Raw genomic sequence first — 27,645 nt, 5'->3', positions numbered from 1 at the left:
TTCTCACTATCCCAAAGATAACCTTCAAAAGTTCAAAGCCCTGCACTACTCCAGGGCAAAGCACACCTTTTCACTTGGAAAGGACAAAGACAATTACATGTCAGAAATGTTCTCTGGACACACATCTCCCTTTCTCCTTTGCATACAAAAACAGACTGAGCAGATGATGCATCTTCAATTTGCGACTAAAACAAAAGACAGAAAAGAGAACTTGAAGGTAGTTCTTCCACTATGGTGTCAATTCTCCTCTTCATTCACACCCCTCTAATTTCAAACAATGTAACCAGTGGTTTCAATAGGAACTATAATTGCAGCATCCTCACAGCCTCATGCAGGCAAAGAGCGACAGTCTAGTTTTATTTTTCTTACACCCACAGAGAATTCTGTTTTGTTTCGACCTCTCATTACTCTCCCTCCCTCACTTGGCTCCGAACATCAAATTCTCTCTCAGCCATTCAACATCTATTCCATTTGGCTGCTTTTTTCTTACCATTATGCACACATATTGAACAGCTGGAACCAAGAACAGGCACAATTAATGATTCTGAAATTTTCCAAAGAAAATGTCTTTGCTTTTCCCCCATTTGAAATTATTTTTGGTTTAAAAATAAAGGGGAGAAAAAAAAAAAAAAAAGAAGAAGGAAAAAATGCCTCCCATTAAACCTTACACACATCTTCAAAAACTAAATGGAACATTTTGGGTTAAAGCTCTACTTTTTTAGAGAAGAAGTTGTTTCATGGTTGCTTTTATTCCTTAAATCACATAAGAACTCCTAAAGGGCCCCTGTTGCATCTCAGTGCCAAACCAATTTCTTTTATTACTGCACAGGAACCAGAACAGCAGAAGACCTCTAGCCCTCAAATACCTTACAAGTTACCAGCCCTAGGGAAAAACTGTGTTTGATGCTTTAGCCTACAGCCACAGCAAAGGAAGAGCAACAGCAGTATCCATGAGCAGGATGAGGCTAAGAGGCATTAAATGCCACATCCTCACACACTAATAAACGCTCCTAGGGCAGATCAGGGTATCTGGAGCAAGGCTAAGAGCAGGGATTTCCAAGTCAAAACCTGACCAAGTGGAGAAATATCAGGCACGAGGGAATGCTGGTAGCAGGATAGAGTCCTCCTGAATGTAGATCTGCTCATGGATTTTACACTCAGTCCTGCAGGAGTGGCCTGTGCTACCTTCTGCCTCACGCTGGAAAAAATCTCCTACTTTAAAACCCAAAGCAGGGTCTGTTCTGTGGAAAAACAGAAAAACGCCTCACCCAGTGCTGCCTTGAAGAGAACAAGCTGTGGGACAGAATGAAGGCTATCACGTTGCAGGGTGTGTGCTTCTTTCCCATCAGCAGAGGGGCTTACAGGCACAGCGCCAGTCCTGGTCTGCGCAGTGAAGCAACAGACCACTGTGTCTGACAGGACAGCTTCAACGCTGACGCTGCAGAAAGCCTTTTGCTGGACACTGGTTTTGCTGCTGTCACCGACGTCGACCTAAGTGCTCTCCTCTCTTCACAAGAGCATTTGACCTAGCAAGCCCAAGACACCAGCCCTGAGCACCAGCCACACAGCAACACGTCTGTTGGTGAGGCTCCACACAGTGTCCAGAAGGCCTCAACAGACCAAATGGTGTCTTCTCTAAAGTACGCTAAGTGACTGAAGTCATGAGTGCATTCTGCTCATTAACAACACGGCGGCCGAAGCGGACACAGGTTAAATGAATGTACATGGTGCACACACACACACACACAGCGAGCTATACTTGGGTGACACAGCAGTACACACAAAATTAGGACCAGGTGTGGTCTTTTGTACGTGCCTGATTCTCCCTAAGTCACATTCCGGGTCTTGATCATTCCCCCGACAGCAATCACCTGACAGAAACATATGGTCACTGCCAGCCACGTCATACAACAGCTAGAACTCTCTTTCCCTTCAAATAGCATTTGTTAAATCCTCATGATTATTTATAACAAACGCACACACTTTTACAATTCTGTGTCAAAGACCAAAACTGCCATGAAGGTAGAAACTCACTGAAAGGTACGTTGCCCTCGCACTCAGAAATGTTGCAAAGTGAAGAGTGCAATCTCCTTATTTTCCGCAGATGATCAGGCAACTCAGACTGTCTGCATCCTGCAGTATTAGAATCAGATCATCTGCATCAGCCTGCGTTCAGCTCAACAATATCAACAGATCATTTTACCATCTTTGCAAAAACAATCCATTTCTACCAAGCACATTTCACAGTAATAAAGCTTTCCAGTCTTCCACAGAAAAATGCTTTTTAGAGAAGCAGGAAGAGAAGGAATGAAAAAATACATTACATATAGAAATCTATTCTTCCAGCCTTCCTCACGAAACAAAATCCCTTCTGGGTAGGCAAGTGAGTTTTATATAATAAAATACAGACTTGCCTTAGATTTTTTTCTTTGTAAGATACAGAAGTGACTTAATATCTGGTCTTGGTTTTGGAAGAATGTCTAGGTTTAAACAAATATCTCGTTTTTCTTATATTACAAAAGGAACTGAGTGAGATTAGATACATGAAATCTTGACTTCCTGCTCATACAGGACAACTGCAGAGAGATAATAACATGAACTTCTCAACTTAGGAAATGCAGCAGATGACATTAACTCTTTCACATAGGCAGTTTTTCCTCTCAGTTTTTTGGTAGGTGTTTGACGTCAACAGATGAAAACAAAACTTTAAACGTTTGACAGCCTGACCAAACATTACACGCCTCTCAATTACAACCTGACACACCTGTATCTCTGACTGCAGCCTGAGTTTTGGGTCACTGTCACAGCACTGCTCTAGATAAAGTCTTCACGAAAGGAAGCAGCTTCAGACTGGCACTTGCTAATGCAGTAGGCAAGCAGAACTAAACACAAATACAAAGCTTTGAGCTGTCACCATACAAGCTGAATCATAAACAGGAGGCAGACGAACATTTCTTTTCGTTTTGCAATTCACTTTAAATAGTATGTAATGCACTCTGACCTGGCAAACCTCCTGCTCCTCCTATTGGTTGATCTCCAAACACCACAGGCTGCAGAAATGACAGTTTTGGGGGGATTTCTACACGCATTACAGCATCACAGTTATCCATGCTCAGAAGGAAGCGCTCCTTGCAGGTGACATGGAAACAGCTCATGTGGTAAAACACTGTTACACAAAACTATCAACCAACAACTCTATCCGTGTACTATTATATCACAAATCTTGATGTGTTTTGGTGGCACAGCTTCCATGAAAGCATCACCTACTTTGTAAACTCAGCGTTATCTTTAATTATTTTTAAATCCCTTATAACAGCATTCTGAAGATTTATTCTCAAGCCTCTCCATTACGCCACTGTGCAGATATTTACAGAGCCTACTCAAGTAAGAACACTCATCTGAGCTAGGTGGTGACAGGGCTGTTTGTCATTACTACAGCCAATACTCGGACATTAATTAATTCCAAAGCATTCCCCAAGCCTGGCATCTGCCACACCGGCGGTTAGCCTGGAATACAAGTAAGACTGATGCCAAGTCACTCAAGCCAACACAGCTTTAGCCTCTTGCTGAAAGTGAGTCAGAAGACTCTACAGATTCCCAACATTATAACGTTTAAGACTGCTGAAGACTTCTTGAAAGTCCTGGTGTAAACCATCTCATTTCAGGCATGGTTCAAGCACCGCTAAAACCATTCAGTTATGTTTACTTTTTCCAATGGAAATCAAAGATATTCAGCACTCAAAATGTCTTCACTCCCTGAGCCAAAATGTCAGATGTGTTCAGCCCAAGAGCACGAGCCAATCGCTCCATCTTTCTGTTATAATGCTAATTACACTGTAGAAATTAAGCCATACAGAGGTTTGGGATCTAAAAGCATCAAGTTTTATATTACGAGAAAATGAAACAAACTCTCCAAGGAGCAATAACTTCAGAACCAAAGCTTTACAGAGCGGCCCTATGCACTCATCAGCAGAACAGGGAAGATGCTGGTTCAGAAAAACAGACATTTAACAACATATCTTAAACACAACGCAACATAATTTCAGTTATTTCATAAAACGATCAAGCTCCAATGTCACACGAAAAACCCAAAAAGCATCTGCAATGACATTCCGTACTTTCCAGAAAAAAAAAAAAAAAAGTAGGAGGAGACCATACAAAGAGTTATTAAATCTCTTTCTGGTTGCCTGCATATTGCATCATTGCACTTACCTGACCAAGGGAAGGAAGTGTTGCATATGCCATGGGCTGGTTCATCATTCCTTTCTGCTTCATGATGAGCATGCGTTTCTGTTCCTCACTCAGGTGTCCCATCTGAGCTTGCATCTGTGGCTGCTGGGACTGCTGCTGCTGTATGTACGGCATCATGGGGTTCTTGCTGGGATTTGCCATTGGTGGGGTCATCCTCTGGCTCAGCTCAGCACTGAAGTGGGTCAGAGGTTTGGTGTTGCCATAAGAAAGCATATTAGGCTGTTTGCTTAAAGAGTTTGTGCCCAGGTTATTTGGCTGCTGATTGATCATGTTCATGTGATTCTGAGGGAGGTAGTTATTCATCGTGGTCTTCTGTGGATTGTTGGCCATAGGAGGCACTATTGGGTTTTGGTTGTTAAAGGCTTGGGGATACATCATTGGACTATTTGGTTTCTCTGCACTGAAAGGCCCTCCGTACGGGCTAGATGGAGGGCCCACAGGCGACCAGCTTGAGGCTTGATTTGGATGCTGCTGCTGCTTCTGCTGCATGAGCTTAGCTCTTTGCTGCTGCTGTGCGGCCATTTGCTTGAGCTGTTCAGCTGGAGACAAGTCAGCACTCGGTAGATTCACCGGTCCAGGCCCTGATCCCGCCACTGCTGCTGCTGCTGGGTTCATAAGATACCCGTTTCCAGATCGTGTCTGAGTTTGGCCTGGAGTATGGGCCTGGTTGGGAGTCTGAGGCGACTGAACAACACAGTTTGCTGGTGAGCCTGCAGGGATTGGAGCTGGTGGAGCACTGGATACAGAAGTCACGCTAGAGGCTGTGGAAACATTTGAGAACGGAGGACCGGAGGAAGACGGCCTCACCTGGGGAGATCCTAATGGAACATGAGCAAATGGGGAATGGGATGGATCGCTTTTGACACTTGCACTCTCTTGAGTCTCTGCGGCAGGCCTCATAAGGTCTGGCTCTTTCTTCTCTTCGAAGTCTTCATTGAACAAATCTTGTATGTCATCTTCCGGAACGGTGTTTGCTAGTTCATCTATTAGCTCCTGCCACTCTTGATCGTTCAGATTGATGTCTGAGAAGAGTTTGTTCTGATTTGAAAGGGATGTCTCCGAAGTGTCTATGCAGGTAGGATCGTCCAAAGGCTCTTGCTTTAGTTCCTTGTTCTGCAGGACATTAAAACCATCGTCTAACTCACTGCACCCATTAACAGGGAGCTTTATCTCTGAAAGCCCACCATTTTTACCCAAGTCCTCTAGCCCACTGCCGTGAGTTCCACTGTTCTGCAGGGGCAAGGATGCTTTCATGTCAAGCTGGTGAAGAGGAGAAACGGCAGGCAAAGGCAAGTTATTGGGCAAGCTGTTGATCGCCTCGATGCCTGGTACATCTTTCCGTATCCGCTTGCTGGTTGGAGAAAAGCTGCCATCGCAAACTCCATTCTGCTGCTCTCCATTCAGAGGTGATCGTGCGCCTTCCAACTTCCTTTTGACAGTCTCTTGAAGCTTAAGGGAAAACAAGAGAAAAAAAAAATCAACATTGTCCAGTTGCAGAGACAAAGTGCTGATGAGCCTTGTGACAGACACTTGTTACCAAGCTGACTAGTGACCGTAGGTTTTAAAAAAACATTAGGAAGCTTCCTTGATTTCATTCCTATGCCTCGATCAGTAGGTTTAAAGACGTCTAAAAATAGGTCTAAGACTGTCTAAAACAAACCAACCAACTCTTCAAAACAACAACTGCAAAAAACCAAAACACCCACTGCCCTGAATAGGAGAGCACAGGTCGACAGGTCCATAAACAGCTCTGTACAACTTGCCTGAACTCCCCAGACCACCTGAATTTTACAGAACAGACTGAATATTCCAACTTGTTGGTGCCTAACGCAGCAATGAAACTTATGTTTTCACAAAATACTAAGCAGCATCTTCTGATAGTTCGACTCCTTTAAGGAGCCTTCCGTTCCATTTTCAAAAACTGAATCACTAAAATATACTATTTATTCTGAAAAACATTTTTTTTTAAGTTTCTCCAAGTTTTTGAAAAAAAATATCTGCAATGCAACTGATTGACTATTTGTATTGAAATGTGCTGTTGACACACATACACAAAATCTGAAAATATTAATTAATGTAGCTTAATTTGAATAGCACTCTGTTCTTTGGCTGTGAAACGTATTAAGAATCAGTTTTAAATGAGGAAAAAAAAATAACCACTCCAAAAAATAGCACGTATTTTGCACAATGCTAACCCAATCGTATCACACACACACAAAGAAAGAAAAGGAAATACTGTATGTGGTAGGGGGTAACATAAAAGACAAATAACTAACAGAAATGATAACAGGAAAAGTCCAGGAAAGCAACCAAAATAGCTATGAGAATGTTATAAATAATAACTTAGTCATATAAGTTTTATTTTACACTAAAAAAAGAAGAGTAAAGCAGTGTTATGGAGTACAATCCCCTCCCACCACAATCAAACATCAAGTTCTCTGCTCTGTGTACCAGGCTAAAAAAAGCAGCCTTCTTTAACTCCTGCAAAAACAATAGTGGGGAGGGGAGGAAGCAAAGAGATCACAGCTCTAGAGAACTCCTTCAGGACACACTTGTGTCCTTGATACTAGAACAATAGAACATCACAAAAAAAGGAAGATTTTATCATATTTTTAAAGTACTTTTACTGGTATGAAAATCTCAGCCACTCAGCTGCCATCCCTGCCCTAAACTTGAGGTCCTGAACCTCGTTTCTTCCCACATGGCAGCCCCCACTTAGTTCTCCCATGCCGGGGGGCAGGCTCCCCTTTCATCATGAGTGCAAAGCAAAACAGGCAAGCAAACTCATCTCTCATCCCCACTCAGAGGGAGCAGCTCGGAGAGAGCAGCCTTTTCCCAGCCCTGTGCAGGCCGTTGGGCACAGCTGCACACGACAGGGACGCTACGTGGCTCTCACCCGCTGCCTCCCTGCCCTAAAATCCTGCATTAAGCTGAACATCACTGCATTTATCCGGTGTCACTATGGCTAGAGTCTTCCAGCAAGCCTGTTTTCCCTTTTCCCTAACACCATGTTAGCAAAATACTGAGTTGCAGTAAGAACGGCCACTGGCATGCTTCTAGTGATGAAGAGAAGGCCATGTAAGAAAGACAGACCTTAATTTGTCTTAATACCAAGTCAGAGAGTAGTGCGAGCGGTCATCGTCTGAGAAATAAAACAAAGCTGATTCCATACGTTTCACAGCACTTTGCGGGCATCCCTTATGGAACAGGGGGTCGAAGCGATAACTTTTCACATTTTACATCTTTTAGTAATTTATCCTGAATCCATCACCTTATTTGTACATGAATGTTTACCAAGAGAATCAAAACTATCCACAGGCAAATAACCAACCCTAAAAATACCAGCTCCTAGAGATGTAGTCATGCTGAAAAACTTGGATGTCCCCCTGTACAAATATACAAGGACTTCAGTGAAAGTAAAGCAAGGCCAGTATATAAATATCAATATCTTTGTTTATTATGTATTACAACAAAAAGCAGATTTAAGATGGAAACTATTTTCCATCAAATATCAGCTGTACAAAGATCTTGCCTTGCTGCAAACAAAAAAAACCCCAAACGCCCCAAAGCCTATTCTAAGTCTCTAGCTCCAAATTATTCTCCCTCAGACATTTTTGGGTGTGGGGGACTAAGAGTCAATAGAACAGTCTATTCTCTATACGTTGTTCGTTTGCTCACTGAACAACTGTAGGTGGAAAGAAACATAACACAAAGGTTTATTGGAAAGGAACCTGCTGCATACCAACTTCATGGGTGGCAAAGCATCTTACTCCAGTATTTGGGAGGGCACCGGGGCCACAAAAATAGATGCATCTGTTTTAGATATGACACATAAATATCCTTAATTTATTTCGGAGCAAGTAGTTGTTCTCACATCCTGATCTAATTCTCAATCACCGTGTAAACTAGTAGATAGCTTGAGTGTTGTGCACTGACCACGGACAGGCCAGCAGCTTACTGCATTAGGATTGCACAGTGACTTGGAGTAGAACTCCAGCACCTCACCTTCTCTCCATAAAAACAAAGCCTGAAGTCAAATATTCTCCTGCAAAGTGCCTTCCACTTCCTTCTAAGAAGTAGTGCCTAGCTTGTGCATGTGATTTACAGCGTGCTTCATGAAGACATTAGCCTCAGAGTAGAGATTTATATCTTCGAGCAGAAAACTCTTGATGCATAAAATAAAACAAAAATAAAATCCTTGCCAGGTTCATAGGCTTTTACCTTTATTTACGCAAAATATTTGGCCGATGGAATTGCATTTCAAAGCAGAAAGCAGGGTGAAGCAGGACTTGCTGTTATTTACATGCCTCTGGAGAAACTGTTGTCGCGGAGCAGGAAAAGGTCAAACTTTAGTGGGCTGACTTCTTAAGGACTCAAGTGGGGGGCAGAGGAGGACAGGAGCTGTGCACGCCAACACACAGCCGCACGAGGACCTGGCCCAGCTGAACCCAACTGCCCTGAAATCTTCAGCAGGGCTGCTCAGACGTGCCACAGCACACCCGGCACATAAACAACACAGCACCGAGGCTGTCGGCAGGGCTTTCATCTGCCGGGAGAAGCCGCTTCGCTTCATCCCACCAGCAGCAATTCATTTTTCAAAAGAAATTAGACCAAGGTGCTGTTGTTATAGCAACAGTCAGAGCCACTTACCCGGCCCCATCCCCCCTGCTTATGCTGACTTCAGCGGGCAGCTATTTCAATTATGTATGGGGAGTGACCAGGACGGCGGCTGCTTAGTTCTTTTATTGCTCTTTCAAAAATTTAAAAGAAAAAGGCACAGACTAAATCCTCTTCCTGCCTGTGGAAGCGGAGCACCTCTCACAGTGCCTAACACAGCTCTGCTTGCAGCTGATGGCCAGATGACACGACAGCCTGCAGGCACAGGGGCTCACAGCCTGCAGACACGCTGCAGCAAGTTCACTCCCCAGCTTTTTTGCACTGTGCCCAAATGCTCGGCACGTGTCACAGCGGTTGTGTCGAGTGGCTCTGCTCAACATGACTGGACCCGACAGATCACCTAAGCCAAGGTGCAACAGGCATAACAACCTCATCTGAGCTTGACAGGGAATAATTACTATCGCCACCAATTCAGCTCCAACATTTGAAAGGATTCCACGTCTCTTGGACATCTGCGTCCTTGCTGGACTGCCTCAGAGATCGCCATTAACAGGCCAACAGTGCAAAAAGGCAGCAAAGACCACATCTTGTGACCAGTTTATGAGGTCTTTCAGCACCGCAGCAGCCTCATGCTGCACAGCTGTCACAGAGACATGAGGTGAGAGCAAGAAAGGTGTTCAAAAACAAGAACTGAGATCAGACAAGTGGTCAGGCAGAGCCCAGGGACAGGAGGCTGCTACAAACAGGTGAAAATACTTTGTGCATCAAACTATCCCCACTACCTGAGCTTCCTCACACTGCTGCACGCACCACACCAATGATGTGTACTTACAGGATGAAGCCTGACATAGCAAATTGATTAGGGATTCTAACTGCTCACTTGAAGCACACACTGCACTCCTCCGTGCTGGGCCTGTCTGCCCAGTTCTTAAAGACTCACAGAATCATTAAGGTTGGAGAAAGACTTCTAAGATCACCGAGTCCAATCATCAACCAATCCCCACCACACTCATTAACCATGTCCCTCAGTGCCACATCTCCATGCTTCTTGAACACCTCCACGGACAGTGACTTCCCCATCTCCCTAGGCAGCCTGTGCGAGTACCTGACCACTCTTTCTGAAAACTTTTTGTTCCTACTATCTAACCTGGCACAACTGGGGGCCATTACTGCTCATCCTGTCGCTGCTGAGCAGGAGAAGAAGCCGATCCCTGCTTTGCTACAGCCTCGTTTCATGCAGTTGTAGAGAGCAATAAGGTCTCCCCTGAGCCTCCTCTGCTCTGGAATCAACAGTGCCAGTTCCCTCCTCGTACGACTTGTGCTCCAGACCTTTCACCAGCTTTGTTGCCCTGCAGGCCACTGAAGCATCGCAAATACAGAGGAAACTCCCATTATGAAGTCTGTTTGAAGTTGGTAAAAGTCTTGCTCTGCCAATCTCCACAGTAACCTCTGCAGGTTCACTGAGTAACCTCTGCTGAAAGAATGAGGTTAAACTGCTGCCTGTTATCCGAGCAGCTCATGTCTGCTGGAGACTACCATCGGCCTTGTTTTTGCAAGCAGCTATCGGAAGAACACACCACGTGTGTTAACAGCAAGGAGTAAAACAAGCTCAGGACGTCAGGCAAGAGCTAGCAGTAAGGAAAATGATCAGTTTAGCTGGGTCCATTGGACAGGAGGGGCTAGTGTTTTGAGCAGCAGCTGGATGCAGAGCTAGCAGCGTGCAGATCCTCTCTGAAGCTGCTCGCCCAGCCAGCAGCAGGATCACGCTGTGAGGTCAAGTGGAGCCCAGGGAAGAACAGCAGCAAAAAAGGCACTGCAAGAGGGCAAAGCGCTGGCAGCAATGGTGAAGTCAAAGCAGGCAAACGCTGTGACTCTGACCACCTAAGGGACGTGCTTCCCTCAGCACTGCCAGAGGAGGGAAAGGGACATTCCTACAGAGGTGAGAGAGAGGTCTACCTCTTCCCCAGGACTCAACTCTGCAGCGGTTTTGTGTTTCCACTGCTCACACTGTGGGATAAAAGAGGACTTCTAGCTCTACACACATGAATTACAGCAAAACAGAGAAGATAAGCATCTTTTCCCGTGTTTGCTGCACTCTTTCAAACCACCCATCCTACAGCCGCAAGAAGCATTTGCTGCTGTAGGAATTAACAGGATGGAGAATGCCTCACTAATGAAGTATGCATGAGTGGAGAATATAAACAATAAGCAGTGGAGAAATATATATTAAAAATTTGAGCAGCAAAGTTGGTATCGTGTACACTTGCAAACGCTCGGGAAAAAAGCTGTGATCTTTCTTGCAGACTTGTGCATACATATCTTGTATATCAAGTCCAGTTTGCCTTGAAAATATTTTCCCTTCTAATTCCTGCCTCTCCCTCTATGAATGCAGAGTCACTAAATGGCATGCTTTGAGGAGATTTGGAGCACAGGGTCCCTGGGGAAGCTGTTGAGTAAAACATGGGCAATGGATGCAATTAATTTCCTCAATACAAAATCATTGGCAAGTTTAACTGGACTTCACAGCACAAATTATTTCATGGATGAGATGCTGTCATCACTGCCACACAGCCGGAGTGCATGATCTACATGGCTCGCTCCTCCTCAAGCCCATCCAATTTAATCCTGCTTTAGTCCAGTCGGATAAGCACAGGCGAAGCTGTAACCTCATCACGTACGAAGTGCCAGCACTCCTCTGTTTGTGCAGAAGTCTTAACGAGGGTGCTAAGAGCCTGAGTGCTACACTCCTTAGCTGGCAGAGCCATCTCCTGCCTCACACAGCACAGCTGAGCCACGCTCTCCCTGTGACTGCCCTTGCAGACGGCAGGAGCTACGTTCTCAAGGCGCGTTATGAGGTATTAGCCAGGCAGGCTCTAATTGACTTGTCTGGGAGCTGTGCTGATAAATCTTCACCCTTCAAAAACATACCCAATCTGCTTTGTATCTTCACAGGAGAAGAATGATGATAAAAAGCAGACGCTGCAGAGCATTAAAGCAACACAGATCTGAAGAACTGCGGATCAGGGTACAAAATAAATGCACGGAGATCGCATTTTAAGCTAAGAAGCAACAAAGCACCCCAACCAGCACTGTTGCATACATTTGGTTTTGTGCTACTCATTCACTATTCCCTAGTTCTTTAAACTACTGTGTGACACTAGAAATGGTCTCCTGGGGAAATCTCGCTCCAAATCGTCCTGGGATGGGCACAAGTCCTGGCAAGCTGTGAGGTGTGCTTGTGCTTGTGCCAGCTCACATGCATACTGAAGGGGCATTTGGGAGAGGAAAGTCCTGGTGCCCTGCAAAGAAGCAGCCACACTGTGACCCAGCCTGTTTCCCTTTGCCATTAAAGCACTGGCAGGATACGAGCTCTGATCGTGACCTCATAATAACAGACAAAAAGCCCTTTAAAAAAAAAAAAAGAAAAAAAAAGACAAAATTCTTCAAAATTCAACTGAAAATTCTAGCACAGAAAAGGCACTGGAAAAATCCAAAATGAATGTGGTTTTTTTCCCCCCTTCCTCCAAACGGTTCCCTCATCAGTACAATCAGCTTGATCCGTCTCTAGGAAAGAAGAGCAGCACTAGAACTGCTTGTTTGCCTTGCCTTTGCATATCTATTTAAAAGACTGCACGCAGCAGCAGTTTTGTAAGACTCCTTCACAAACCTGTGTGCTCTTACATAGCCCAGTCACGCAACGTGCTTCGGGCCTCAGCTCCTGTTAAGTTCACTGTGTGCTAAGGGTTCAGTTAGAAGACTATTTCTTCTGCACCAATACTTTTTCAGAGAGGGATGCTAAGCCTCGTGAAACAAATATTGACAGTCTCTTTTGCTTTCAATAGAGGTTATAGCCAGCACTGTTAAAAACGTTGCAGGACCCTTGAAGATTTGGGACAGCAGAGCCAAAGGATTGTCCCAGATGCCCTTGACGTGTCCTGGATTACTCTGAGCACGGTTTGAGAGCTATTTGCCACAGGCTGAAGGCCAGGCAGTAGTGAATAGTAGTTTTGCCCTAAGTACGGCCAAGCAAACCATATAAACTTTATTTCTTCACTGCCTCAAAGCCTTCACTTCAAGCTGACCTTGAGCCCCACACAGGCAAATAACAACAACTAATGGAAAAGTACTCGCCTGGTCTCCCACATCCCAGTGATTACAGTCACGGGCTCCCAAGGCCAGATCTACTCGGTGGAGTGAGCTGCAAATGTGCCATTTAACTCTACTGAAGAAGTGTAAAGAGGAAGAAACGAGATTTTAAATTGAGGTTCTGATTCAGCAAACTAGTTAAGCATGTGCTTCACCTTCAGCACCCTAAGCAACCTAAAACATAAAGAATGATTTATGCAACCAATGGCTTCATCTGAGGCCCTTGCTCAGCTCTCCTTTTCATTATTTCCTCCATAGCAGCCACCTCCACCTGAGCATAAACCTTTCCACTGCTCCCATTGCCAGTCTGAAAATGCGTACATGGGGTACCTGATTTGTATATGTGCTCCCAAGCACTGACTTCATGCTTCCTTGAAGCCAGATCCTAACAAGGATGTATTCCTTTGCAATATGGCTAATCTTTTCACTCCCTGCAAGTATCTGGAGTGCCTAGGGAAGACAGCAGCTGTGGGAAACCTGGCCAAGCAGTACAGCACGTGCTCCTGGCAGTTGTGTCCTTCCAGTGGGCAACGTGGACCATTTTCTCCCAGCGCTCCCCTTTAGCTTCTTTAACAGTGCAAATGCACATCCACATGCGTGTCCAGTGTCAGGGAACGGGCTGTGAGACGGGAAAAGATGCTCTTTCAGCAGTCATCTGGCCTAAAGCTCTCTTTTCTGTTGATGTCTGAAGGACACCAAGAAAAAAGGTACCTGTGTTCAATCTGACAGAAGGAGAAGAGCGCAGGGATGGCTATAACTTGCCACATGATGTTGAACACCTCAGCAATTATTAGCCTTGTGAAAACATCCCTTATTTACTGCTTTGCCCTTCTCCTAAAGCTGTTATGTTTGCAGGTACCTCATTACCAGAACATCTTGTCACTAGAACATTTTTGGAAAAAATGTTACCTGTCATTTAAGGGAAACCACATCTTACCATCTTAAGCCACACAGGTACCTCTATGCAAAAAGGTGCTCAGCTATGCTCAGAGCTTGCCTGACAGTGTCTCCCAGCAGAGCAGCAGCAGCCTGTCTGCAGGGAAATTCCCTGAGTTCCTTGCTGTTCTGAGTCTGAACTTGTAGAAAGGGGAAGAAAAGCTAGAGAAACTCCTGAAGATGTATAAGGCCTCAACACACCTCCTTGCAATCCTAAATGATAACCAAGAGAGTGGTGGTCAGTGCCGTGCTGAACGGGACAAATTCCCAGCTCTTTGTGGCTACACACCAACATATCAACAGATACTTTAATCTGTTTTGAAAGCAGCCCTCCAAGGCAAGGAACCGCAACTCATAATGCTGCGTATGTCTGTACATGCCCACTGTACACAACTTCCTCCTTCCACCCCCCCAAAAAAAGAAAGAAAATCCTTATGTTTTACACGTGTGTACATGCACACATAGCTGCTGCCATGACATTCACATGGGGTTTTGTCTCAGCTATCTCAGCATACTAAGTATATATCCAAACTATATTTAGATTTTAAGTCCTGTTCACCTCTGAGAGCTTGGTGCCTTGAACAGTGTCAGATAAGCACACAAAGACAAAATAGCATTTTCTATTGTTAAGTGCTCTAGGTAAACAAGAGCTAAGCCTCAGTCCCTGGGAACACTACAGTTCCTTACAAAACCCCTTAGAGATACAAAGCACAAGACATTAAAGTTTGCTGTTAGGTAAGTCATAGAAGTGCACCATAAACCAGCTGTGCACTCATGTATTGGGCTTCAGCTGATCTTACTGTCCTTCTTACAAGACTTTTAATTCCCACCGTTTTTCCCACTGTAGCAGTGATGAGCCAGCCAGCATCGAGGCACTTGCTATCTTTCAGTCTGCAGATAAAGTGCTCTTGTGCTACTACCAGACCTGTGTGGATTTGGATCTCGGAGAACAGAATCAGGCTAAATCTATAACAGAAAAATGTTTCTACGTCGAAAGAAATGTAAAACGTCACTTAGCACTTAAATGGTGTCCTGTCATTCAGATGCAGACACAGATTAAACCTCTGCATTTCCCTTTGGAAAACCTGAAATTGTACATGAATTGAATTCCAGTCTCCTAAATCCTGTGCCCACCCAATGGGAATATAAAATATCTCACACCTTCTCAGATCAATAAGCACTTTTGCTTCTTTTCTTATTCACAAATCAAACAAATGAAAACTAGGACAGAAAGTGCCCACAAACTCCTGCAGGTAACTAATGGTAAGAAAGTTGCAGGCAAAAATGAGTTGATCTTAAGGACAAGATTCATATCCCCAGTATCAGGCTGAGGTAGGAATAGCACAAATCATGCTTTCTAAGTTCCTTTTCACTGACCTTAAAGGCAGCCTTCGTAACTTGCTCAAAGAGTGGCAGCAGGGCATCCACAGTCAGATGCCTGCACTGGATCTTCCCCAAGCCACCAACATTATTCGCCCAGTCACAATTAGGGCACTAACTACACGCTACTGCTATTGACATCTGTGTTTAATTAAGGTCTCCGTCTGTGTGGGTGAAGTCCTTTATTCACTTTCATTTCCAGAGGCTTCAGTTTTGTCTCACTTAAGCCTAAGAAAAAACTTGAAATCTTCATAATTTGGGCTACAATTATGGAATTGCATGTGCAAGGCCGGGGGAAAAAGGATGTGTAGCTCCAAGTTCTCAGTTATCTATACACCTAATCGCTTCTGGACAATTTAAAAGAGGCAAGGGTAAGGGTAGAGGCCTTGAGTTCAAATTGCAGATAAACAGCGGCATTATAACCACAACGGTTTAAGCACAGTCTAAGCAAAGTCTGGAGAGAAAGACAACTATATTTAATTAGACATACAGATAGCAGGGAAATACAGACAAGTTTTGGAACAGGCAAGCACTTCTTCCTTATTTAATAACAGCGGTAGTAACCTTAGTAACAACTTCAACAATGAGCAAGCACGCTTAAGAAATGAAGGAAAATTGAGTAGGTACCGGGCATACAGAATTGTGCAAGTCTGCTTTATGATAAGGCTTCCCTCAGTATGAGAGCTTGTTTATAAAGAAAATTACATGGGCAGCAGGTTGAGTCTTTCCTAGGGCTATTTACAATACTCTTTTATTTTTTCTCCTTTCTTCTAAGCTTTTCAAAACTGTCAAATGAAAACAAAAGCCTGGTAATTAGCATACTTCAGAATTGCATTAAGGGCCAGCTTTAAAATGCACAGCTGCCCCAGAGTGACTTTTTTCCCTGCCAGGTGGAAGACCCTAGGCCAAGAACTAACCTCGAATATTCTGGGTCCTGGTGGCTGCAGCAAGGATTTACAGGAGATCGTGGTCTCAGCACATCTGGGGACAGCAGTAACTTGTGGGTTTTCCTGTGTTCAATTTTGCCAAAGCCAAAGCTGCCCGTCATTGCCAAACTTCAAATTCAGAACCACAGAAGCACACAACACTGCAAACATAGTTTGTTTTCCTGACTCATCAGTAAAGTTGTGGCAGCCTTCTCCTTTCCCTGCTAATGAGAGAGGGCTGCCATGCCAGAGCCTAAATATATGCAGATATTTTCCCCCCCTCCGGTGTTCCCCATGCCTCTGTACAGCAGCATAAGCAACTCAAGGCCGTTCTCTCAGTACAAGGCCTGGAAACCTTGCCAGGCAGCAAGACTCTGAACGCAACTGGGTGAAAGGCTCCCTGCAGAGCTGCAGGGGACAGATCCTGCAGCAACGCACGATGCCTTTTTTGGGAACACCATCTCCCCAAGCAGCTGCTGTCTAGCAGCGGCTCAAACCACAGAGTTTCTGACTAAACCACAGCTCCGTACCCGCTGGCCTCTTGGTCCCAGCACAGCAGGGCTGCCAGACAGCCTGCACACACTGGTGTTCCCGGTCTCTTAGTAAAGACATCCAAGCAGGAGGCCCTGGGGAGAGCATTGCTCTAGAGCTGCTGCCCTGTGAGGAGCTAAGAGCTGTAGAGCTCCTTGTCTCCTCTGCTTCCCACAGCTCTGTCAGACACCTGAAACTCTCATCTGAGGCTAAGAAACGCAAGTGGAATGCCAGCACCCATGGCAGCAGCTCTGTGGTGGTGGAGGCTTTAAGGCACCATGCACTAAGCAGGTGGGGAACACTAGCTTCTCCTTTGCACGTTGCCCTCTTTATTCCTCTCATGACATTTTTCCTGTATTTTCACAGTTCAGATCTCAAACATCAGCTCTAAGACTGCAGAAAGCAAAGTGACTTTAGAGCATCAACGTTCCTTCCCACAACTCAACAGCCTCTTCTTGCTCCCATCCTTGGCACATGTTCTGCAGTCAGTCAGCCTCCCTCTATCTCTCTGACTGCTCTCTTCACAGTGCTTCCAGTGTTTATTGGTCTTGAAAAAGCTGAGAACAGCTGACCTCATCAGCACCTTCCTCAGAAAGTCAACTTGTGCTGGGCAACCATTTCTTCTAGCAATTCTCAAGCTCACACAGCATATATGAGAGGCAAAATGATGTCGTGAGTTGCTTCAGAATTCCAGCTACATGGCAAGAGAAATTTGCACAAGCTACCCCTACCTGCAGTGCAAGCAACAAGTTTCTGCTGCAGCTCAGATTCTTAGCTTTTCCTCATTTCCACCGTACAAGAATAAGCACCCGTTCAAGAATAAGCAGAAACTATCACTTGTGTAGGGGCTGAAGAGCCACGTGCTTGCAGCTGGGCTCATGGCACTGGTGGCTGTCAGAAAGAAAGGGCTGGTGCCATGCCTGCTCTTCTTGCACTCTGCTTCCCGAGTGCTGATGCAGGGAGAATGCTGGGCTAAATGCTCCAGTACCATTGTTCTTCAATCTACAGTGCCTGCAGAAGAAAATCTACTTAGAGGCTTTTCACTGAACAACAAACAAACAGAAACCCCTCTCTAGCAGCTTTTGAGTGCTCTCCTCCCGAAGCATTCCGGTGATAATACAGGTTTTTATAAAGCTGTAGCTATAGAACACCATTTCCAGTGACCCCTGAACAAAGATGAGTTGGCGCAGGAATAACAACCTCAAGCACTGGTTTACTGCTCTTTGAACACGGTCTGAACATCAGACTGTGGTCATCCTATTAAAAGAGGAAGAAATGAACATACTTTCTCCTTATCCCCTGGTCACCCTTCGCTTCCTCCCAGAACTTCAGCGTAACACTGGCCATCCTCACTGATTTTAGGTTCCCAAGGAGTACTGCTGGGGCTCAGTATCTAAAAGGAGGACTCGTGGTAACTTTCTTACCATACGCAGGTCATGACAGCCCTTAGTTTTTGGCATTCTTTACAAGGAGAACTCATAAAATAATCTTTATACCAACACCCAGGGCGTACAGTACAAATAAAATCCATTATCTCACACACGGAATGGATATCGCAGTCAGAAAGCTACCGGGACCGGTGGGAGCAGCAGACAAGGGAGCCTTCAGGCTGAAACGTTCGACCTGCTGCAGCCCCTGACATGAATGACAATGTCGTGTGCAGAAAGCAGCTTTGCCGGAGAGCAGAGCAGCCGCACCGCGGATGGAAAGCCGCAGCACAGCCAGGAAAGGAAACGTAAATTGTCATGCTAGTCCAAGCGTGTGCTCTCTGCTTTATATGCACAAACAAATCCTCTCAGAAAATGACATCTGTCTGCATTCACTTAAACAATCAACTCATTAAATTCTTGAAAATATGTAAGAACAAACACGTGGACATCCTAGATATGCAAAAAGACTGCTTACTCTTTTTCCTAGCTTTCCTTACTCTTCGCATGTGATGCCGTGACTTGAATACAACTCTACATAAATTTTGCATACAAAAAAATTGCAACTTTTTTTTTTTTTTTTTTAAAAGAAAGAAATAATCGACCTCCCTGGCAGAACTTCAGCACCATTACTCAGAATGATTAGTTTGGCCACTGGAGGGCTCCAATATTGTTCCATAAAAGTAAAAGAAAGTTTACTAGGAAGGATAAATACGTAACAAACAGCCTGGGCAATAAAGTTCAAACATAATTCGCAATCTGAACCAAGATCTGCAGTTTGCAAGTAATCTGTAAGAGTTAGAGCTAGTGTGACTGTTGCTTTGCTCTTGTAGCACAGAGAGAGCTGAAGGAGAATGATTTTCTTACAGTCTGGGTACGTGTGCTTCCTCAAGTACAGCACCCATTACAATGATTTTTTTAATGCAACAGTGGAATGATTAGCTGTCTGCAGAAAAGCCAGAACCATAGGTTTCATTGGTACGTGTCAGCAAATATCCCTCTGCACGAGCGCCCAGCGCTGCCGAGTGCAACTCAAGTACATTTTCTGTCCCTGCCATGAGTGGAGCCTTCTCGATGAAAGCTTCCCAAGATAAATCACGCAATTAGTAACTGTGAGCACACGGAGGAGAGCGTGCTATAAAAAGTCCTTGAATGTTTTCTCTTTCTTGGGTAAGCCATGGCTGGGAGTTTCATTTTCCAGGAGGATTTATATGTTCATGTATACAGAGTCAAGGGATAACTGGCTTGAAAACTTAATGGGTATTTTCCAGTGACATGGCAGCCAAGATTTTATCAGAAAAATGTATGTGGTACTGCAGAAGCCAGTATGGGCACCGATGTCAGCTGATAAGCTAATGACTGCAGCTTATCAGCTGATAAGCTAATGACTGCAATGCTCCAGTTAAGGATAAAACAAAAGCTAGTTCAGTGTAGGAGCATGAGAAAAAGTATTTCAAGCATCCCACTACCTACAAACATACAGAATGAAGCAAAATATCGGCTATGGGGAATTAAGTTCCTGAAAGCTGGAAGTTCCACATGGAGCCAAATTTTAGAACGGAGTTAAGCACTCACGAAAAGGGGGTACTACGGTAAGCCCAAGAGAGCACTGTTCTTGTCTGAGGGATGGCACTGACTTGGGCTGGTGCACAAAACATTGTGGCTTGCTGGCGCCTCGCTCTGCACACACTATTTTTTCCGCTTCTTCAACGTAAAGGGAAAAAGGAAAAAATAGCTTGCTGAAAATATCCCTGCTGCGCTCCTGTAGCCCCTTCCTCCAGCACATCACATGTTAATACCAATCTGCTGGGAGACTGCAATTCGAACATAATGAGATATTAATGAGCTTTGCACATGTCCCCAGTCGCAACACTTCCCTCTGTCCGCTCATTCCCCACAGTCCTAACAGAGATGCTCCTCTTGTCTTCCTGACACTGCACTTGTGTCTCCCCACACCTCCCCCCCTCTGCAAACCCCACTGCACCACTCACCTTAAGCTGCCAGCACTAAAGAGCACCAAATGGGCTGGCACTGTCTTGTTTCCTGGCCTAATGGATGCTTGTTTAAACACTGGAGCTGTTTGCATTGCTGCGGCTCACTGCATGTTAAACACAGTCCTCTGAAACCCTACGCCAATCCAATAAAGGTATCAGCAGTTCAGTGTGGGGAGGCAATTACCATGAAGTCCCAAGTGTGCCTTCTGAGCTCAAGGAAGGAAAATTTGATCGAACAACTAAAAGCAAAATCTGATTCGGTTCAGCATCACGTGGAGGACACAAGGTTTAACTGCAGCCTGGCCTATGGAGGGCAAGAGGAAATCAATGGGCGAGCTGGGGAGAGCAACTGCACGTTTTGAAGAGGGCTTTAAGCCGGCCTGTTAGCAATGCTCTCTGCTGCCTTCAGAGCCACTTCCCTCCCCTTTCTTCTGTGTGCCAAGGTGTGCTGGCTTTTTTTCTGCTTTTTTAATGATATGCTACCAATTTCCTTTCACCCTTCATCAGGTCTTGAAACAATTCTCTTTCTGGGAAAGGTCCTTTCCCTGTGCAAAGTCATTGTCATATCAAAGGGGAAGCGTTACACAGGAACAGCGATGAGAGAGGGCTGATGGTAACCAAAAAAAGATCTGTGCTTCATCGAGAGATGAAATAAATCCAAACCTCAGACTAATGACAGTCAATATTTCAATGGATCAGCTTTTTACCTGGGCGAGGGCAGAAAATCAAGGGAGGAAGAAGCTGTATTTCAGTTCATTTAATCCACAGAAACAAAGCCTCTTTAAAATGTTCCGCTTCCTCTGCTTTTAAGTGAGAGATAAGGAGATGGGGGAAGGGAGGGAATGTTTCCATTTTATTCTTTTATTTTTTTTTAATTTTAAGCAGAGTCTAAGATGGCCTCACTCCAAGGGCAGCTTTGCAAGGCTGTGGAAAGTTCTCCAAGCATTCGCCACGGCCATAAAGGGGGGGTTGCCATGCCATTCCCATGCCCCTGGCCATGGCCCACATGGGCTGCTGTCCTCTTTCCATCTCCACAGTGCTGGGACCATGCTCACAGGTGGGACCGAGAGGCAGCTTCATAGAAGGGAAATCTGCCCCCCAGGAGCAGGTCCCTGCAGGCCAAGCTCACCCCTGCACCGAGGTGGCAGGCAGAGCAAAGCTGAGGCTTGCCTGCATCAGAGCCAGCTGCGCCGCACCGGCACTGGAGGACCAGGGCATGGCTAATGGGCTTAGAGATCAAGCTGTGCTTTCCCAGCAAAGTCCCCACAGGTCAGACACACGGGGGATCTGAGCAGTGCAGGCTGAAAGGCAGGGGGCCAGCACTGACTGATTACTGGGGATAAGCGTCACCTGGCTGCTGTCACTCCAGAACACGCTGCCGTTCTCAGCACTGCGATGAGGAGGGCAGTCAGAGGAAGCACTGTCTAATTTAACAAAAGGGCATGTGAGGGGAGAGATTGTTTCCTTATTTTCCTTTAAAGCAGGAAAACAACTGGCCAAGAGAGAATGGAGTTAACCCCAGGATCTTGCCTTCCGCACACTGCTGAGCCCCCACAGGCTCCAAGCTCCAGGCAGGCAGCAGGATGCCAGAAGGGCCTGAGCACGGCTGGTGAGAGCGGCTGCCTGGGGAGCTCTGACAGGAACCAGGGGCGTTCAGCCTGAGGGAGAATGTTGGGAAACAGCTTTTTTTTTTTTTTTAAATAAAGAAGGCTGGGGGAGAGGAGAGCACGCACAGTAACTTTCCAATTCCAGCTTTATAGCAAAATATAAACAAGCAAACAAACAGCAGTTGTTTTTGTTGGCATTCCTTGCCAGGGCTGGGGGAGGATGAGCTGGAGACATCATGTCTAGGTAAAGGGGGAATCCCTCCAACACACTCTGCTGCCGCTGGGCTTTGACCCTGGGGATGCAATTTCCACAGAAAAGCACCTTACAAGAAGAGTTGCTGCTAAGGCAGGGCAAAGAGTATCGGCCTCGTGGGAGGAGCAGGGCAGCAGCTGGCAAGAACCAGAACCAAATCAAACAAGAACCAGGCTGCCTTGAAAGCATCAGCTCCTGAGGGCCTCGAGAGATTCTTGTCATGTTACGACTTCTTTCCTCTCTTGAAACTGAGAGCGCTGCTTCTCTTGAGAGCTTAGCCCACTCACTTCCTCACCAGTGGGAAGTGCAGTGCTTTCCTGATGCAACTGGGGAAGGATGTGGCTCTCAAAATCATCAGCCTGTGCAGAATCCAGCCTTTAATTTGAACTAAACAAAACAGAAAAATACAGCCCTTGCAACTGCAGGGATAACTTTCCAAATACAACCCGCCGCTGTGCCATGTTTCTGAGTCTGCAGGCAGGCTGCTCCTGTTGTTGTGCTCCTGTCCTGTGTTGTGCTAAGAAGCTACACAGCGAAATCAATAAGACTCATTAATGATAATCAGTACCCTATGGGTGCAGCAAAACTGACAAGAATCCTGCCAGGTTTGTCCTTCTGCTGCTACTAGGGGAAGCTCTGACTGACAGGAAAGGTAGATTTCCCACTTGCCTGCACGTGGTAGTGAGAGGAAGCTACAGATGAGTCCTGCAGGAGGGCGCAACCATAACTGCATCCCACAAAGATCAGCACTTGCTACAGTCAGAGAAGAGCTTCGCACCCTCACCATCACCTGCACAGAAGACATGGTTTTCTCTTTCTTTGTTTATATCATGATTTCCCACTCTACTCAGAACAGCATAACCTTTCCTGCTTCCTGAACCCACCAAGTTGATTGGCCAACAAGCCAACAGCCATGCCCTCAGCTTTGAGATAAATAGAGAGCTGTATGACAAGCTTTTACACAATATGAGGTATTCATAGGTGCTATTTTCACTCTCTTAACTCTGGCACAGTGACTAGAGAGTCTGCTACCCCTTGTCCTCCTGTCTGGAGGTGAACCACAATCAGCACTAAAGAGATATTTTGGGACTCTAGTAAGGGACTGAACGGACCCTTCCAGCTTCTTCAAGGTCTGCTTCCACTGAGCTCTACTCATACTCTGTCGACTTCCAGTTTTTTACTTGTTCCCTTCAAACCCTTCGAGAGTCCCTTCAAACCAGAGTCTCCTTGGACACCAAGCCCTTGTCTTCAGACATGGACCAGCACAAGCAATAAAACAGATGTGCAGACTAACCCCCACGGAAAGTTTCATTTCAGGTTGGAACTGTCACCTTACTATTGAGGTCAGTTTCTCAGAGGCACACATTGCACACTTCTTACTTGCTTGAGACATACTTCATTCTTTGATTTAAAATGATCCCTCAGAGGGGACTGACTAGTTTCCATCTTTGAGATCTGGCCCGAGGAGATATGCAAAAAAAAACCACACTGAGGTTTAGAGCAGCGTTTCCTCCTTCCCATCCCCACTGAATAACATGCTCCATGATAGCATAGCTGTGCACTTACATTTGGAGGGAATAATTCCCAAGAATAAAATAGATTTTTCCAGAAGCAAAGCCTACACAATGCAGAGAGTTTACAATTAATCAGCATTATGGAAAGAGTAGTAAACTGATGTTTGTACATCTAGTGCCTGTAATCACCTTAGATTTTAAGCACTTACAATTCACACTTTCAAGGCAAATGGAGGGAAAGACAGAATCTGTATTTCAGGAATCTGCACATCAGGAAAAAAAGCTGGGGAAAAAGAAGAAAATCCTTTAAGTGTTTCTCAAGCGTAGTATCGTCTCATCAGGTTATGCATAGGGCGACACCGAGGTAAAGGAGATGGAGAAAATGCCATTTCCTCCTTCATTTCCTCCAGATAGGAATGCGGAGCAAGGTTCCATCAGATTAGAAATACCAACAACCAGACGCAGACTAAACTCTGTGTTTGCCGTTCCTGAACTCACAGAGAAGTGAGCAGTGAGTCCGCGTGATGGAGCACCGAGACGTGGGAGAAGGGCACGGGATATTGGGGGGCTGAAGGGTGAGCAGGGATGGCTGTCACCTGCAGTCTCGGATCCGAGACCCTGAGGAGGCAAGCACAGAGCTCACCGCAGAAGACAAGGCCCGGGGGAGGAATTTTAGGCTGTCACTCGCAGAAACAAGAGGAAAAACCACATAATTTCCAGAACAATTCAAATATTAAGGCTGCCTTAATTACATATATCAAGCAAAAGTGCCAAGTTTCAAATCTCTGAACATTAGGCCTTTGAACATACCGGTACCCCGAAGTTGAAAAACACTTTTGGAAATGCATTCTGCTCCTGCCGGTTCACATCAATAGTTACTGCCTTGAAATCAGCAATGTAAGACTGGCATTTACTGTCACTAACCACACAAATCTACCGCATAATGGTGCACAGAAATGTCAAAGCAGTCATCAGCTGCACTTTATTTCAAAGAACGTATCTAATGGGAATGTTATTATATGCCCGAACATTAAAAAAAACTCACATCAGAAGCTGCTGACTACATTTGGTTTTGGTTGGGCTGTAAGAAGTCTGAAGTACTTTCTCTTTTCTTTACGCATGTTTAGACGATGAGAAAAAGGTTATTAATGCTGACCACAGTATCAATAGTACTGAACTCCTCTGAGTAATTTGTGATTCTGATAACCGGCAATGGGAGCTTTGTAGAGACCAGAAGTCAAGTGCCAGCCTGGAACCAGGATATCAAAACCATGCTATTCAAAGACAACTAACACTGATGCTCACGAGAAACCTCACCCAGGTTTAATACGGGTACCCAGCTCCCTCCAAGTCATTCAGGCCTCACAGGACAACATTAAAGCCCCGCTGCAACCCATAGATAAACATCAAGATCAGATTATGCTGCCTTAGACATGCTGCTGTGATGCTCTTTTTATATAGGAAACAGCACCACATACCTCTTAGCTCATAACAGTCTCCTCCCTCCCTCCCTCTCAGCGCATGATGAAGCATATGGATGTGTGAGAAAGTTCACCACACATTTCAGACCTTTGCGAGTTGTCTGATTTGCTTCTGTTCAGCTGTGCTTTTGCCTTGCATCTGTTCTGCACAAGGGATATTGTAAGAAACTCCGAGCAAAAACAAGAAACGGGCAACTGTAATGCTCCTCTCAGTACTTCTGTATTAGCAGCAATGTTAATAGTTCTACTCATGGAAATGACAAGTTCTGCAATGGATGTGTTGTGTTTTCTGCTGCTCTCCTTCGGAAGCACGCACAGATTGCTGCAGCAGCAGCGTCATCCGCAATGAAAGAAACAGTATCAAGCTGCTCAAGGCCTTCCAGTAAAAGCTGAGGGATTGTTTTCCAGTTTGATCAAGTGGTGGCTCTGAATCAGAACTCCCAGAACTGACAAAATTCTAAATTTATATTTCTTTGCATAAATCCTCTGCCTGGTAACAGCTGCAAGTCAAAACCAAGACAAACATCACGGGCAGGCCAAGCAGGCAGGCTTTGGGCTGCCCAATTTTGGCGACTAATCGCTGCGGCAGCATCTGCCTACCCGCTCCTTGCTGCCCAGAGTGGCCTCAGGAAGCTGGTAGATTCTACACAGAACACACAGCGGTGAAGACTGAGGTCCACTGCGAACCAGTTGCCTTGTGCCTGCCATGACCACAAGCCAGCTGTGAATGCCACAAAATCAGAGACAACTTGAGCTGTACTTTGTAGGCAGCCTCCCTCATTTTGATTACTTGGTCTTCTGGGACTTTGTCTTCATCCTGCCTCACAAAGCATCCCTGCTGACGGGCTGACACAAAGCCAGAAACAAGGAGCCTGCTTCTGTTTCAGTCAGAGGGGTCTCCTCAGAAGAAGAACTGACAGGAGGGGAGAGGCAAGCTTGTGGAGTGAAAAAGCTGCAGTGGTGCTAGCTCTGCTTCTCTGGCTCACGTTGATGCTTATTTCCAAAACGTCTCAGAAGTAATAGAAACATCACCCAACATTCATTTTAAGAAAGCAGGGAAAGGGAATGCTCTCTTCAGCCCTTCTTTATGTAGTCTGGGAGGCAAGCTATTTTGTCCCACAAGATAAGAGTGGGGTGATAAAAGTATTATAGTGACACAAGGCTCTTTGACCTTTCATGCCTTTCTCTTTCCTGAGGTCCCTCCTGGGTGTGTTTTGAAACCAGGACCTTCCCGTCACTGCACTGGGGTCTGGGAAGAGAAGGTGACAGAAGTGACCTTCAGCTCAGATCTGCCATTATTTTGGTCTGTGATGGAAAGACTTGCCCTGTAAAGAGCTTGAAGTTACCAGCTCTACTGCTTGTGCGAGGAAGGAGGCAGAAAGACCACCACGGTTCTCTCTAGTGCTTCCCTGCGCTGTCTTCCCACACTCCTGCACTTCTGCAGGGAGCTGGAAGGACAGAAGGTCCCGAGGTGCCCTTGGTCCACCTGGCCATCCCTTCCACAGCCAGCTCTGAGGGGCTGGCAGTAACCACGCAGCGGAGCAGCAATACATTAACGAGACAATTATTAGTATTAATAAAGTTCTCTTTGGAGTAACATACTCCAATTGGAACTAGGATACTTGGTTTCTTTCAGGAAAAGAAAACCAAAACATACGTACTGCAGCTTTCTTACTACAGAAGCCTTTAAAGAACAGGGAGAATGGAGAGAGACCAACAGCAGATACAGGTGCTCTATTTACGAAGCTCCCTGCCCGGTCTGCCCCTGTAAGGCAGTGCTTTGCAGCACTGGCCAGCCAAATTCATACAGGAAAGATCATCATGCAAATAGAATGGCATTCAGCTAAGAAATGCTCTGCTTTGCCATTTCCATAATGTCCTGAGCGAGGTATTAGTCAAAATATTTGTTCTATGAAAGTATATTAAATCATCAGTTTCACTTCCTTTCAATCTTCCACAAGCTCTCGCCTCCATGCAAGAGCTTTTTTCCACACAGCTCACAGAAAGACAAGAGTCTCACTCTCCCTTTTTTCCAGCCAAATATTCATCTGTACTCATTTATTACTTTGACTCATAACAATCAGATTATTATGCAATTCTTAATTGCAGTAAGAATTGTCTAAAGACTAACGCTTAGATCTCAGTGACAGAAAGGTTTCTTTTAATGTCTCAGATAATGTTTAAAGAAACAGATAAACATACCAAAGTTGTTCTAGGCAAAATATTCATTACACTTCCCAACATAATGCCACTTTTACACTGGCGTACCGTCAATAAAACAAAAATGGAACTATGAAGGTTTTTGGCTGTGTTTTTACATTGTCTTAGAATAGGTAAGCACAGAATTAAAATGTCAATATTTGGCCCGTAATTAGTAAATTCAGCTCAACAAATTCTTTCCTGTTCTGTGAGAAATACCATTGGAGCCAGCAGCCCAACATCCCAGGGAAACCAAGGACAAGGCAGGTTGATTTCCTTGACTCGCAGATAGCGGCGCTACTCGAGAAAGTTTCTGGGAACGGAGGGACACGCAAGAGCTTCAGAAACCGAGGGAGCTTTCCATCCTGCAGATAGGAAATGAA

At 45.2% G+C, this 27,645-nt stretch overlaps 1 protein-coding gene across 1 annotated transcript in view; it reads right to left on the bottom strand.

Moving 5' to 3' along the window:
- Positions 1–27,645, bottom strand: part of MAML3 (mastermind like transcriptional coactivator 3) — a 197,875-nt gene that overhangs the window by 69,624 nt on the left and 100,606 nt on the right. The window contains exon 2 of the mRNA XM_042829697.1: positions 4,213–5,700. Within this exon, the coding sequence (XP_042685631.1) occupies positions 4,213–5,700 (1,488 nt within the window). The remainder of the gene's footprint in view (positions 1–4,212; positions 5,701–27,645) is intronic.

The sequence above is a fragment of the Centrocercus urophasianus genome, unplaced genomic scaffold, assembly GCF_019232065.1.
Source record: "Centrocercus urophasianus isolate 14NV4802_14NV808 unplaced genomic scaffold, USGS_Curo_1.0 seq_32, whole genome shotgun sequence".
In the NCBI taxonomy this organism is placed as follows: Eukaryota; Metazoa; Chordata; class Aves; order Galliformes; family Phasianidae; genus Centrocercus; species Centrocercus urophasianus.
This window is presented reverse-complemented; position numbering and strand designations above follow the sequence as displayed.